The 15,190-nt window shown below is 39.8% G+C and overlaps 3 protein-coding genes across 4 annotated transcripts in view; 1 reads left to right on the top strand and 2 right to left on the bottom strand.

Annotated features, from left to right (window-relative positions):
- Positions 1–1,374: 1,374 nt before the first annotated feature.
- Positions 1,375–3,643, bottom strand: LOC104928883 (syntaxin-11). Of its 2 annotated transcripts, none has more exons than XM_010743253.3 (2): positions 3,259–3,643; positions 1,375–2,472 (listed from the first exon to the last, which is right to left on the bottom strand). In XM_010743253.3, exon 2 carries the CDS (start codon positions 2,465–2,467, stop codon positions 1,568–1,570), a length of 900 nt encoding a protein of 299 aa, XP_010741555.3. In that variant the 5' UTR covers positions 2,468–2,472; positions 3,259–3,643; the 3' UTR covers positions 1,375–1,567. The 2 variants fall into 2 exon arrangements, with proteins under 2 accessions (XP_010741555.3, XP_019114552.2); XM_019259007.2 differs by lacking the exon at positions 3,259–3,643 and adding an exon at positions 3,194–3,227.
- A 473-nt stretch (positions 3,644–4,116) lies between these two features.
- stx11b.1 (syntaxin 11b, tandem duplicate 1) lies at positions 4,117–7,532 on the bottom strand. The gene is made up of 2 exons (XM_010743254.3): positions 7,022–7,532; positions 4,117–6,028 (listed from the first exon to the last, which is right to left on the bottom strand). The coding sequence occupies exon 2, from the start codon at positions 5,940–5,942 to the stop codon at positions 5,046–5,048; it is 897 nt and encodes a 298-aa protein (XP_010741556.1). The 5' UTR covers positions 5,943–6,028; positions 7,022–7,532; the 3' UTR covers positions 4,117–5,045.
- A 1,475-nt stretch (positions 7,533–9,007) lies between these two features.
- Positions 9,008–15,190, top strand: part of mthfd1l (methylenetetrahydrofolate dehydrogenase (NADP+ dependent) 1 like) — a 33,970-nt gene continuing 27,787 nt past the window's right edge. The window contains exons 1-12 of the mRNA XM_019259006.2: positions 9,008–9,379; positions 10,167–10,251; positions 10,433–10,483; positions 10,596–10,649; positions 11,282–11,406; positions 12,115–12,215; positions 13,470–13,606; positions 13,950–14,061; positions 14,176–14,243; positions 14,342–14,439; positions 14,600–14,773; positions 14,993–15,129. Of these exons, the coding sequence (XP_019114551.2) occupies positions 9,144–9,379; positions 10,167–10,251; positions 10,433–10,483; positions 10,596–10,649; positions 11,282–11,406; positions 12,115–12,215; positions 13,470–13,606; positions 13,950–14,061; positions 14,176–14,243; positions 14,342–14,439; positions 14,600–14,773; positions 14,993–15,129 (1,378 nt within the window). The 5' untranslated portion in view covers positions 9,008–9,143. The remainder of the gene's footprint in view (positions 9,380–10,166; positions 10,252–10,432; positions 10,484–10,595; positions 10,650–11,281; positions 11,407–12,114; positions 12,216–13,469; positions 13,607–13,949; positions 14,062–14,175; positions 14,244–14,341; positions 14,440–14,599; positions 14,774–14,992; positions 15,130–15,190) is intronic.

The raw sequence follows: 15,190 nt of genomic DNA, 5'->3' as shown, positions 1-15,190 counted from the left end.
TATTGCGACACACTGTGACAGAACAACAGTGCGGAAGGAAAGTAAAACATTATAAAACAAACACACACACACACAAAAAGAACTTCTGGAGACATTTACGAGCTCATGCAGAAGTTACCAAAGTCGGCAGAAGACTTGAAGTGAGAGTGACGGCTAACTTTCACTCCTGCCAGGGTATTTCTGCGCCTGGCGGATTGGATGGCACTGAAATAAGACACGCCAGAACAAGTTGTATATCATTCATTTATTAAATATCCCCGTTTACAACAAATCATCTTTAAATATTGTGAATATGGAAATAACATACACAACTTAAGCACTATATAAACTGTTATGTTGTAGCCATTCGTGTTGGTGTTGTTTATTACCTGATTTTGAGGCTCCTGTCAAAATCTAGATTTACGGCCTTTCAGCTTCTACTGTGCAGTGACAACAAACAAACTTGTATATAAGAAATAACACACACACACACACCTCAAAGTAAAATAAATGTGGTTATGCTACAGTTGCTCATGTGTATAGGTTATTTCACAACAACTAGTCATAATGCATAAACTATAAAGAATACAATACTGCATGCGTTATCATAATTTGTCTTCCTCTAGGATCACACAGTCTGGCATAAACTCTTATTTTACAGCTTAGATTTTGTCATGTGATCACATGGCATGTCTCTTTAAGAGTTTCACCAGCTCTGACTCAAAGAAGAATCTGGAAGAGCAGCATTTTCTTTTCTTTTTTCTTTCCTCTCTTCTTTACAGTCATTGTCGTTTCTGATTTTTAACACATAATGTGTCAAAACATGGTGTCCATTGTTTGAGGTACAACATACCTGCTGTCCTCTCCATCACAAACCACATCAACTTACAGCATTTTAAACCATACTTACCTTTTCACCAACATGAAACACCTCTCATCATCTATGGCATTTTAAAGTTTCACTTTCTCAGTATTAATGTGATTTCTGTCTGAATCTCCTCCCACTTACAAAAGACAAATAGGTTTTCTCCTTGTGACATATGGGGCTGGTGATTTGCTGTACTTCTGCATAGCTGTAGCTTTTCTAAATGGATCTCGTCTGTCCTCACTGACTGCAATTTGTCAACTCTCCTTTCATCCCGACTGCTAACCATGGCTCCAATTCTTTGGCATTTCTAAAGACCACGTGCAGTTCTTATTCCCGTGATCCAACTTACTATGTTGGTGTTATGCCAAGGACAACTCTAAGAGATTTTAATGTAATACATCAGCATTTATTTTGCACGTCAGTGAACTAATTAACTTATTCAGTTTAAATTGAAACATCATGAAAAGTAGACTTCTCTCACGCACATATACATTATTGGATTAATTCTCTGAAAACAGGAACAGTTGTTTTTACTGTAAATAACATTTTAGACAGCTGGTAATTCATGAGTGTGCTTGTAAAGGCATATTTACCATGAATTAGGCACATTGCATAAAATTTCTTTAGTTATCCATTAAATCTTACACAGATACATTTTGTTTACGATTTTCAAATCATCCATAAAATTCCATTTTGGATAATTCAAAGTCAAAATAAGCCCTAAAAAGTTTGGTTGTGTCTCCAACAAGGTAGACAAGGGCAACAGTGCAGGAAAGGATTTCTCCTCCTGTACTGTAGGGCTTTCTTCATCTCATCGTTGACTTTGTCGACATATTCCACAGTGGCACACACATTAGCCTCAATGGTATTAATCTTGCATCCCTGCTCCTCTACCAGCATGGCCATATCCCGGAACAGATTGTGCACCTCCTTCAGTCTGGCCTCTAAATCCACCAGCTCCCTGTGTCTGCCCTTGATCTCACACATTGCCCAGCGGGATGAACGTCCACCTGGGATCTGCAGGCTCTGGGACAGCTCATCCCACCCCTCACCACCTTTGTCAACTATCACATCCAGCTGGTCATCAGTGATTTGTGCCCCCATTATAGAGGCCTGCCTCTGGATCCTCCCCCGGCATGTCTTTTTCTGCATCTCCTCTGCCTCGTTGTACTCATTCATAACATCATGGAAGGCACGGGTCAGTGTGTCATACTGAACTCTGGCAATGCGACTAACAGCAGAGTTGGGACCCTCTTTAACCTCCAGCTGTTTTTTCTCGTCACCCAGGGCCTGAAGCCGGTTGTATAGGGCCTCCCCGCGTTGCTGGATCCTCTTGGCGATGGAATCAGAGTCCTTTTTGAGTAGGGTGAGGCGGTTCACAGAGGTGGCATAGCGTTCATTATGGGTGTTAAGACGTTCCACCTCTAACTGAAGCAGGGAGATCTCCTTGCGTAGGGAGTGTGCCTCCTTTAAAATGTCATCAATTTCTGAAGTGTTCTCAAATATAACTGCCTCATGAGACAGACTCAACTTGTCTTCATCATACTCAGGTCCACAAAATTCTGAACCAGTGTCGTTCTCCTCACTAATGGTATGCAGCCTTTCCAGCATGTCCCGCATTCTGCCTGAGAGACCAGAGTAAAACAAAATGGTTTTAAATGTTGTCATATCTAGTCAAACTTTTGGTCTGTGTTCTCTGTTTCAGATAACATTTTATGATTATCTTAGATGAAAATTCATAATTCAAAGTAAACATAAAATGTATCCTACATGTTAGGTCTCATTATGGTATAAACACCTTCATCATTTAAACACTGAAAACCAGTTAACTTACCCAAAGTTAATTTACCTACCACACAACCCACCCACCACACAATACACCCAAAGCTAATCTGTCAGTATTATACAACTACCGAAACACACAAGGATTGATCATTTGATCTGCTGTAGGTTTTCTTCCTGTGGTAAACAACAATGACAGCAGTCACATCTCAAAGGACTGTTGGAATGTGTTCACTTAAACAAGGAACAAGGAAGAAGTTTATTTTAGAATGCTATGGCAGAAGTTTTGCACGCTATATATGTCTGAAAAGATTTAAGTACATTCATCTTGTCACCCTCAAGCTGTGCAAAACTTTTAAAACTGATGCTTGCTTAAATTTCTGCCACTGACTCTTTCATACAGTGTCAGTTTCCAAACAGAACATCCATTTTCCTCATACCATAGAACCAAAAACTCATCAAACTTTATTTTAAAAGCTGCCAAACACATGATAAAACAATGAAATGAATTCTTCTTGATGATAAAGTGTAACACTAATTAACTACCATCAATTATCCACTTACCCCCAGTTGTCTGCTACATAGCTCCAAAGAAAATAAATTAATTCTCATTCATCTAAGTGTCTTACCTCTTTTGACGGACTCCCACACGATCAGAAAACAAGTAAATCCTTTCAATGCATCTCACATTGGTCCAAGGTGCTTGGAAAATGCATATTTGTATTTTAATGAAGGAAGTTGTCTGTCAGTGCAGTGTGTGTGTGTGTGTGTGACTGCCGCCCCTTCACAGGTGACAAACATGGGCCATCCCACTGCCACGAACAAAAGGCATACTTCCTTGAAGACGGATGATGTTGTTTTTAGCTTCAGGAAGTATGAGACTGAGCTGATTCAATAGGACAACATTCCTGTCAAATGATGCTTCTAAGACATGACGTCTTCATGAGTAATCAAATAAGGAAATCTGAAGAATAGATCACAGCAACCATTTTTACCTAAAATAGCATGGTCAACACAGGTGTTTCCAATGATAATAATTAAGGTTCTGTTTTTCCCACTTATGATAGCAGAGCCTTGCCAGTGATCCAACATGCACGATGGCAGCACCCTGACTCTGTTTGACCTGACTGGAACAGTATCACTGGTAACACCTGTGTTGGCTGCTGTGAAAAAGGTCTATTATACTTTATTATTGGACAGTGCATCACCAGACTAAGGCGGTGTCAGCTGCCCTATGCTTGTAAAATGGTGACACCTGTGTATTTGTGTTTGTCTGGGTTACTATTGGGGGGACAACCTTGGAACATGCTATGGTTTATAGTTATTATGTAGCTCTTTAAAATTGTTAGCAGTGGCCCTGGTGTGACTTTGAATTAAGAAAATCTACTGATGTATAAATAAATACTAAACCTCAAAATGTCTTTATTTTCATATGTTGATGTAAATCTTGTGTGTTGTCTTCATACAACAAGAAACTCAAACCCAACTGATTTTAATATAATTCTTTATACATGACAAGACAGAAGAAAGTCAGACAACTTTAAGGTATTATCATACATAGTCATAAAATCAGTGTAAAGAAACAGAATAGCATACATCTCAATACAGTAACTGTGTGATTCCTGCATTACATTGTGACAGGCAATGAATCATATTAAAACTTCTGTCACTTCTCAGTTACTCGTGTAAATAAGAAATTAATGACACTATGTGGACACTATTGAAGAATGGCTAGATACCATCAATACAATAATTCATAATTTATATATACACACACACACACACACAGTCTAATCAAGAACAGCTAAACTGATCAATCATTTTTATCAGTGCACTGACATATAGTGACACATTATTTGAATGAATTAGACACTAGAAAATAATTTTAAGACTTGTTTAACTTGTATATAATAATATTTACTTTAGGTTTATATCTTTAGTCCCTTTACTGCATCAGGAGCCATTGTGATAGGCGGCATGCCCAGCATGAATCACGTGTCTCATTTTTAAAATGACCTTAAATGACCGTAAATAAAGTAAGCAGGCTATGAAAAACAAAGTATTTTCAAATACTGTTTGTTTCAGGTCTGCATCACACCTCAGTCATGAGGGGATTCATTCTGATTTGAGATACCTGTCTCAAAAATTAGAGACATCAAGGGAAAACTTAAATACAAATTTAAAATATATTACCTGTGCATTTTTTTTGTCTCACAATAGTTTTACATGTTTTAATCAAAACTTTATTTTACTGGGGAGGGGGAATGTCGCAATAGCTCTATAGGCCATGTTGATGCTATGTTACAATATGAACAGTCTACTCATGAAACATACAGAGAATGTAAGATTTCCCTCTTACTTAGTCTGGACAGAACATAACTATCTATCCTCTACCTGTCTCTGTATTCTACAGTCATTAATTGTAGCATGGGAAACAGCTGCAAAACATCTTTTTAAATGGGTTGTTCTTATCATGGCGTTTGGCCCTGCTAAGTTTGACAAGGACGTCCTGTATGTTTTCATCAGTCTTCTGAACGTTGGTTTGGATGGAGGTCAGCATGGGGCCCTGCTCCTCCACCAGTAGGGCAATGTCCAGGAAAATCTCATGGATGCCACTGATACGAGCCTCCAGGTCCAACAACTCTTGGTGACGTTTCTCAATTTGGGACAGAGCTGATCGAGCTGTCTTACCCTCACTCACAATGTTGTCACTAAAGATGTTCCATTGACCTGTCTCAATCATCTCCTCCACCTCCTCTCCTGACACCTCCCGTCCCACTATCTCCATTTGCCTCTGGATCTGGGATTTAATGTTATCCCGATGGCTCATCTCAGCCTCATTATAGTCAAACATGGCATCGCGAAAACCATTGCTGAGGGAAACGTACTGGGTTCTAGCAATACGTGTGATGGCAGAATTTGAGCCATGTTCTTCTTCTAGCTTGTGAGCTGTGCCGTCCATTTCCTGTAGGCGTGCTAGCACATCCTCAGCCCGGGCCTTTATATCGGCACCAATGGCATTGGAGTCCCTTTTGATAGTGCTCATGGTGGTGACACCCTGGAGCATGCGAGAGTTCTGCTCACGGAGCCTTTTAACCTCCAGGCGGATGAGCTGGATCTCTCTGTGGATATCTTGGGATTGGGAAAAGACCTCTGCCAGAGCAGGGCTGTTGTCAAACACTATTGCTTCGTGGGGCAACTCCTCCTCCAGGTCCACGTTGCTGAAGGACCCCGAGACTGTGGACTCTGTGTACTCCATCGGCTCCACATGGTTGTTAGCCATTTCCTGTAGGTTGCTCAGTCTGTCCCTCATGGTTGGGTTGGAGAACAAGTAAAGGTTACAGATTGTTTCCCTGTCTGGTTATCTTTCCTTTCTATGGCTCAGTAAAGATGACAGACCTGAAAGAGACACCAACAACAACAAATCTTTAGATTCACAGCACATTCAATTGCACTTTTTTCACTGTGGATGGTTTAATAGAACAAAATGCAAAAAGGCACACAAGTTTAAACACACCTGCTGTCCCATTTAAGTTGGCATGCCTGTTTAAAAACCTCTTCAGATCAAACCTACCCAGCACTGACCTAACAGGTTCTCCAAGGAAAAGTCAAAAGGTGTTGTTCTCGACCAAACAAGTTCTTTAACTTGTGATCTGTCTGACGTCTCTTTCCAGACATTTATTTTGACTCTTAATCTAACTGGAGCATCCGTTTCTGGAAACACAATTTCAGTTTGAGGAATATTCTAAAAATGAAACATTTAAAATGTCAAAAGAGAATGCTGATAACATCATCAGCTGGTGTTGTTTTTTTCCTATTCCCAGCAAGGAATAATAATGTATTTGTGAATGATCAACCAGGCCTTAAGATATCCCATATTAAGTTCTAGTGGATAAATACTGTCATTTATGGATACTAATATTAATATGGACTCAAGTGCATCTGGTCAGAAACCCATTCTAGACTATTGGAACATTTAACTCAGTACTCCTGAAAACACTCAACCTTTCAAAGTGGGAATTATTCAGACAATAACTGCTTAGTTTCCTGGTTAAACTATTTTAAATGCTAAAAGGATATTTACAGGCATGTTGTGGGTACCTACAGTTAAGGCTTTATAAGGGAAACCCATAGTACAAATTGTAAACAGTAAAATCTATGTAAATTTAAATGTAGTTGCTTTTTAAAATACAGCAAATTTCTTTCTAATATATGCCACAGAAATGCATTTGCATTACGATACTGTGTGTCTATCGCCATATCAAGCTCAGCACATGACCACAAGACCCCAGAACACGCGGCTGTATTGGTTAATGACTTCCAACAACATCATGGAATAAAGTTGACTCAAACTCATGCAAGATTTCAAGACTGAAGACTGAAACTCCTTACCTGTTTTGCTCAGATCTCCTCAGACACCAAACTGTCTCCTAATATGTAAGGTGGCTGTAGTGCCAAAGCACCATCCTATAGTTCTGAAGTCGACTGCTCCGGACTGATACAAAGGGCTCTATATACGTAATGCAGCTATCTTTAGAGTCAAAAATGCTATTCAACTGTGGTTTTGTTGAGTGCATGGGTTGCGCCACGCCATGGAGCTGGTGTGACTTGAGGAATGAAGCCAGGTCGGTTTTGCCTTTTGCAGTGACGCTGCATCTCAGGAGCGTCAATTGGATAGGGCGAGCTGTGAACAGCTGGGGTGTATGAACCAAAGTGAGTGCCAATTTCAGATTGCACGGTAGAATAAAGGAGAGTCCAGGACTGGTGTTTTTGACGAGGTTATGTAAAGATTCAATCATACAGGTGTCAGTTCTCATAAACTATTGAGCCTTTGGGGTCTTGAACTGTAGACACCGTATTTGTTTTTGGTGACAGCGACACCTGACAGGCCTGGATTAAGGTTGAAGATCCTCCCAGCCACGCCCAATACTGACTGACTTAGAGAGACAGAGAGCAATGAGGTTTTACCAGCCTCATGTACACTGCAGCGTATGCCATGTGTCTTTGATCATATCACACAAATACAGCGGCCCATAATATATTGATGTCACGGCTCCTGCTGTCACAGTAAATATTAGCATTAAATTGTATTTATTTATCATCATGTATCATACTCCATTAGGCTCATTATACAAGAAGTTCCGACCAAGCAATCTGATTGGTCAGCTAAACAAGACAACATTTAAGACGCGATCAGATCAGCATGACGGCACATCTTACTCATCACTAAAAAAATATTGATCCGCCATTTCCTGGGTGACATCATTACTGCCAGAGCTGCTGCAAAGTAATAAATAAACTAATAAATCTGAAACATGTTTTGTTCCGTATCTCAAAGTTAAAATTAGGATGTTATGATGTCTTATAAACCAGCAAATGTTTATGAAAACATAATAATACGTATTGTTTTATACATGCTGGGAAATCAGGGGGGTTGTTTTTGAAAAGTTTTTATTAATGAAAATAAGTCAAGAACTGCAGATCATATCTCCCGTTATGCTAGTTATGATAATTAAATCAACTTTCTTTAATTTTATGGTGCTGTTATTAGCACTGTCAGGCCAATAATGACAGTAATGCACACACACTCGTGTAATATTGCTTAATTAAACCACAGCAGGAAAGTTGTGTATTGGCCCTGTGACACCCAGCAAAATCATGAGTAGGCTACAGTGGAATATAGCTTTGTATAACTTTTCATTACTGCAGCAAACCTTACCTTCCTTAAACACATTACACACACAAACACTTTGGTTTATTGTTTAATATACATTTAAACATTTGTTGAACTTCTGAATTTTAATGTGGCAGTAAATTCTTGAGGCGTTGAAGTCATTATCAGAGCTGATGCAGAGAGACATCTGATTCCTATGTCATCCTATCTAAACTGGGCAGTACAACTCAGACTTTACTTTGACCATATCTGTGTAATGTGCACCCAGGTGTACAGACCTTCATCTCTCTGAATGAGTTCACAGTCCTAAAGGGGGTGAACAGGTCATGTGCTGTGAACCCATGTGGCCTGAACAGACCTCCTCACCTCTTTCTGTGTCAATATAGCACGTGAAGGCGCGTGCTCGCAAACGCGAGCATTTCCCTTCTTCAGAGGCTGATGCTTTCAGGTGTAACTCGGATTTACAACTTTCACATTACTGTGCGCTTGATTAGAAACAGCAAAGTTAGAACAGGGACATTCTGTAAAATATACTCAAGCTATTATATTATTAAAATGTTGCAGGCCAATAAGCTATAACTTTTCACGCCTCCAAACGTCATACAGCTTCTGTTATCTTCCTCTGTGTTGTGATTTATTACAGTTTATAGTTGCCCGGAACTTTTAGCCATCAAATTTCCGACTGTCCTTGAAGGCACCAAAGCTCCATCACGACCCCGGCGCCACCTCAACTTCTTGTAGCTGCTCCCGGAGGTTGACTCCTTCACCGACCATCGCAGGAGAAACAAAGAGGGTGAACAACTCATAAGTCACAGCCAAACCCACTAAAACAAACAAGCCATGAAGTTGTCTACCATTCGCAATGTGTGTGGCAGCCTGCGGTCACCTCTAGTCCGTCAGGGAGGCGGTGTCAGCGGCTTGTCGCGGAGATGCCCCCCGGTTAGTCCCACCAACAGCCGGTTGATCATCCGAACGGCGAGCGCTACTACGAGCGGCGGAACCAACCCGAGAGTAGCCGTAAAGTTTGGGAAACAGCCCCAAAAGGGTGATGGGTTTGAATTCAACACCTCTTTGAGGTAAGACATAAATATATATATACTTTTAAAGAACACCTAATTCACACATGGTAGTAGTTTTTGTATTAATATATTCAAACTAAAATAAGATCCGTGTGGTAGTTGATGGTGGTGGTTACTTCCTGCCTCGCCGACGTTGGCGAGCAGCCAGCTCAGCACGTGTGTTAGTCAACAGAGGGACCCCGGCCAGCTGATGTAACTTTTCTCCACTGTTGCCAAACACACGGTGATAAAATGTACAAAAAAACAAAAAAATCACGATGAATGAAGCTAAAACACACAATGGGGGGGATGCTTGAAACGCCACCAACATCACTGATACAGCCCCACACATCTGTGATTTGTATTGTGTGTAACATGTTTTTATAATTAATGAGTTTTAATGTTTTAAATGTATTTTTACTACTGTGAGGAATAGAGTACATGAAACGATTCATCCGAGCTATTAAGATGTTGGTTTGATTTGTTAATGTTTACATTTGGAGCATATATAGGTCAGTATGTTGAGTCTCATTAACATATTGGCCCCTCCCACACTTTGCCACGTGTTCAGTAAGTCGGTGGTCAATGGGTGCAGCCATCACTTATAATTACTACAATATACATATATATAATTAGTGGAAATCATAACCCACAAACACATAATAAACAGTTCCAAATCCACTTCTCTGTTGGAGGTTCATTTGACAAAATCTTACAGATCTCTGGGTTAATTCAGTGTATGTGTCTGACTTGAATTAATCTTAAACCCTTTACACACTGCTAACTAGTTTATTTTCTCTCGCAGGGAAGTTGTTCAGGGCACCAAGGAGGCAATGGTCGCTCTGCAGAGAAAGAATCCAGCAATCCAGCCTTTGTTAGTCATTATACAGGTATTGTAAGCAGAGCAACAAGAGTATTCATGTAGGATTTGTGTGTCAAATGTAAAATGTAGTACAAAGCCAATTTACCTTGGCAGAGTGTGTGACATTCAACCTGCTTTACCTTAATTCACCTTTTCACCTAAAGGTTATCAGGTCTGTGTTATTCTGTGTGCTAATTTTATCTTTAAAGGCAGGTGAAGATGATAACTTGCTGGAGATCAATAAAAAAATAGCAGGAAGGGTAAGTTTCGTCTTCTTTCTCGCTGCTTCTTTTTTGTGAATTTTTGCGCATTTGATGTTTTTCAGAAATCTGCACAGTCATTCAAAAAATCTCCTTGTCCGTACGTCCACAGATCGGCTTAAACATCACTCAGATTTGTCTGGCAAAAGAGTGCAGTGAAGATGAAGTAAGTGAAACTGACTCACATATTTGGTTAATTTCCGTGTAGTTCCTACCCCGGCATTGTTAAGCAAGTCAGTGCATGATGTGCCATTCCCCTGGATGTCCGTGCAAAGTAATCAGTGATTCACATGAGTGTTTGTGTCGTTTAAATTTCGTAAGACATCATATATTCAGTTACATGACTAATCCTTGATTTCCTAATTGATTCAGTTACTCCTTTGGTCCCTTTTTTTTTCTTACTTCGTAGTTACTTCCAGCATTATGTAACTGGGACTGAGGAACAGCCTCTCAGCTGTAGATGAAAGTTGACTCTTGAGCCAAATAGAAAGTAGGAACCCCTGGGAATTGCTCCGGCACTTAAGCTGACAGTGAATGATTTACATCACAACTCATGGCCTAAAGGATTCTCTACTGACTGGTCTACTGATCTACTGCTCTACTTTCCTCTCTTTTTTCTCTTTCCTCATGGATCACTATCATTAATCATGACGCTGCTTTCCTGTTTCACTCATTCTTTTTTGTGGACCACATACAAACTGTACTCATACCAGCATATGTGATATTAAAAGTTAATTTTTTCCTAGTGTAACCATGGTTTGGCTTTTTCTCCATGTGTGTTTTTGTCTTTGTGTGTAGATCGTTGAGGAGGTGTTGAAGCTGAATGAAGACCCCAGGGTGCATGGAGTCTACCTCCACCTCCCTCCTGCTTGTCTCACCAGTCGAGTGCTGAACACTCTCAAACCTGAAAAGGATGTAGATGGGTAAAGAGTCTCCTGTGCTCACATAGAGAGACATAACAGAGAAGAGCAAATCTAAGTTTTTTTAATTGTGATAATTTACATTAGGTTGTCTCTTGATTGATTTTTAAAAATGACTTGACATGATGTTATATGTGTTGTCAGAAGACATTTTTATGTAGCAGTCAACCAGGTACTAGCTGTTCACGTTCCTCTGTTTCAAAAGACACGTTTCAAAAATACATTTGCTCACATGGTCAAATTGGTGCAAATCAGAAAGGGCTGCACAGTATTAAGACGGCATAAATGTACAGTGTGTGCCTTCAGAAGACAAGTCAATGAGAAAATAAGCAAGGCACCCTTCATAATCATCACAAATTGAAGAGAACTGGTTGAATTGAGGACAAATGATGTAAAGCGTATTCATCATATAATGGCTGAGATGGTCGCACGAAAAACTGAGACGTACAGTTCTTTTGATTTACTGCAATAATCTGCTTTATGTTTATTTTTAGTGTTTTGATATCAAACCAGTAATCATAGATATCTGTCCAGTAATACAATCTAAAAAAATACAATATACAGTACTTTTAAATGTTACCGACCAGTGTTAAGCTTTACTAATAACTGTGTGCCTCAGGTGTACTCATTGTACATCTTATAAATGATACTGTTGTGTATTTTATGTTATGTTATATATTGAAAACTGAGTATTTTGTTGTCTTGTTGTAGGATATCTGATTTAAATATGGGCCGTCTGGTACGTGGAGACCTGAGTAAAGGCTTTGTGCCACCCTTGGCCAGCGCTGTCCTGGATCTGCTGGAGAAACATGGTGAGTGTCCAGAAATGAAAATCAGTCTTGAGTTTGGTGATTATGAAGCGGTTCTATAACTCATGAAACGTAAAGGACAAACTATACTAACACTTTGATATACGTAGCTGTAGGGTCGCTTCTGAAGGGACTCACAGCTTGGAAAACACTGGTGTAGCTGATTAAAGTTGATTAATGAGTTTAATTACTGTAAGTAATAAAGTAGTAGCATGCCCCGACAGTCAATATAAGTGTGGCACATCAATACCTGCTCGTTAATAGCTTTATTGGATGCAGCTGTGTTTATTCAGCTACGTCACTCCCCCTGTGTCCCCAAATGCAAATAAACTAATTCTCACTGTGTTTTGAGTTTAAAATGAGTAAATGAAATACTTTTTTATACCTGAGTGATTACTGATATGACGAAACACAAATTCTAGAGTATATGCTACTGAATGTACTAATGTTCGTGACACTTTGCAGTTAGTATACAAGAAATGAATATACTTGTTAATATACTGTTTTATACAAGCAGAAAATTCTACCATTCTATTCTACATTGAAGAATGGAGAACATTATTATTATTATTATGATTATTATTATTATTATTATTATTATTATTATTATTATTATTATTATAACAAAAGGCAGGTGAACTATAAGATTTTAGTATGAACACACCATGTGCTTAAAACCTGATCTAAATGAGTATATACTGATAGTGAAGAATTGGGACACAGTTTGTGTGTACAGTTTCTTTAAATGTAGAGAGTGAAAATGTCATGTTGAGATTAAGAATTATGTGAGGATCTGAAACTCTAGTGCACCGAAAAATATTTAAGCACTGGAAGACACAAGAAAAAGGCTGACCCCACCAGGCTAACTACTAATAGGAGCCGATTTGAGACACACCCTGGGGTGAGAGGGTAGGGGGCAAAGTTCAGGCGTACATGGGGCCACAGTTATTTTTAGTGTCCATGATACACTAGTAGAGCTTCACTAACGTGGTGCAACACACATGACACCTTGAAAGTGATGGTTCTTTGTCCAGGTGCAGGAGTATATGGTGTGGTAAATCATAGAATATGAAGTTCATGGCTATTGAAAATTAAATTTGAATATGTACCACATATCGACACACATTATCTGTCTTGTTTGTCCAATACAGAATACAGAGCCTTAACATTTGACACAGAGCACAGTGGCAGTTGGGTTGCTCATGCACATAAAGCGTGTCATGAATGTCTAAATGTTGCATAAAATCATTTCTACAGATGCTCCTTTGGAAGGGAAAACCGTGTTTCTCGCTGGAGGAGAAGGACCCCTCGGCGTGGCTCTGCAGTGCCTGATTGAAAGAAATGGAATGGTTGCTTTTAAGAGTCATTGGAGCTCCAACAGCCTACAGAGACAGGTGTGTGTTTTTTTTCTCCTTTTCAACTATTTGTGTCCTAAAATCTATTTTTATAAATGTAAGTTTTAATGTTGTACTCGACATGAAAGTTTGCTTGTTTAAAAATTTGTATAAAATGATAAACCACATTGCTTTTATAGCTGAAAAATCTTTATCCTCTTCTTATGCTCGACGTACTCAATCATTAGTTGCACCAGTTACTGTATGTGCAGTTTTGGTGGCTGACCACATGGAGTCAGTCTCTGCTTTTTCAAAATCATTGCCCAGACATGTAATCAGTTGTAAGACATTTTTCAGGTTCAAGTCTTCAGATGTAATTTCTTCTCCTGTCCTCATTTTTTAGGTGATGCAAGCTGATGCTGTAGTCCTGTTAGGGCCAGGCAACATGGATGTCCCACCCACCTGGGTTAGACCTGGAGCTGTTGTGATCCGCTGTGAGCCCACCCTGGAGACAGGTATTGTTCAGTATACTGTGATAATATCACAATCACTCTTCAAGCATTTGAGCTAAAGTGGAAAAGAAATGACACTTAACCCAAGACACTTACATTCAGTGTTTTATGTTTTAGATGAACATGCCATTGAGATATCCTCAAAGTCTGGGTTAGGATTCCTCACAGCAGCCTACAGAACACGGGTGCTTCTTTTTGTTTCTTCTTTCTTGCACTATTCGCTTACTATATTCGCTGTTTTTACTGTTCCTTACCTTATTATCTCTCCTTTTTCGTTCACTAGAATGTGGTGCATAGTTGCAGTCGTTGGATCCAGGAACAGCAGTACAGACCCTGGCATCTGCGCAGCCTCAAACTGCAGCCCCTGACCCCTGTACCAAGGTATAGCCCACAATCCGTGAGGGCCTACATCTACCTGGACATGGGATGTTTTTCTCATGTCATATAGTTGCGCTTATGCCTTACTTGAATGTTATATCGATAAGATTGAGTGTATATTTTTGAAAATTACATCTGAATAAGATTTGTTTTTCTGTTCCAGTGACATAGAGATTTCCAGAGCTCAGACGCCCAAGCCAGTGGACCAGCTGGCTGAGGAGATTGGTCTGCTCCCAGAAGAGCTTGAAGCCTATGGCAGAAGCAAAGCTAAGGTCCAACTCTCCCTGTTAGACCGCCTCCACACACAGCCTGATGGGAAATTAGTTCTGGTTGCTGGGTGAGTGTGACTTACTGATAAACTGAACCTGACATGAAACAAGTAAGCTGTTGCTTAGCAAGGGATCAAGGGCAAGCGAACACATAGAATGGAGCAGGGATAGCAAAAGCAATTGTGAATAATGGTTTGCAGTGTGATTAATGCATGTAGATCTGGTTATTTTAATCACACTAAAATCTATGAAATTCTATGAATGTTCTGTATTTTCTGTATGTCTAGTATAACTCCCACTCCACTGGGCGAAGGTAAAAGCACGGTGACCATCGGTCTAGTCCAGGCGCTGTCTGCCCACCTGAAGCTAAACTCCTTCGCTTGTCTGCGACAGCCTTCGCAGGGACCCACTTTTGGGGTTAAAGGTAAGCAATTAATACTTGAGTCCTAATGCTAATTATACATGACACACCCTGTATGAGAAGT

Source organism: Larimichthys crocea, chromosome XI, assembly GCF_000972845.2.
Source record: "Larimichthys crocea isolate SSNF chromosome XI, L_crocea_2.0, whole genome shotgun sequence".
In the NCBI taxonomy this organism is placed as follows: Eukaryota; Metazoa; Chordata; class Actinopteri; family Sciaenidae; genus Larimichthys; species Larimichthys crocea.
This window is presented reverse-complemented; position numbering and strand designations above follow the sequence as displayed.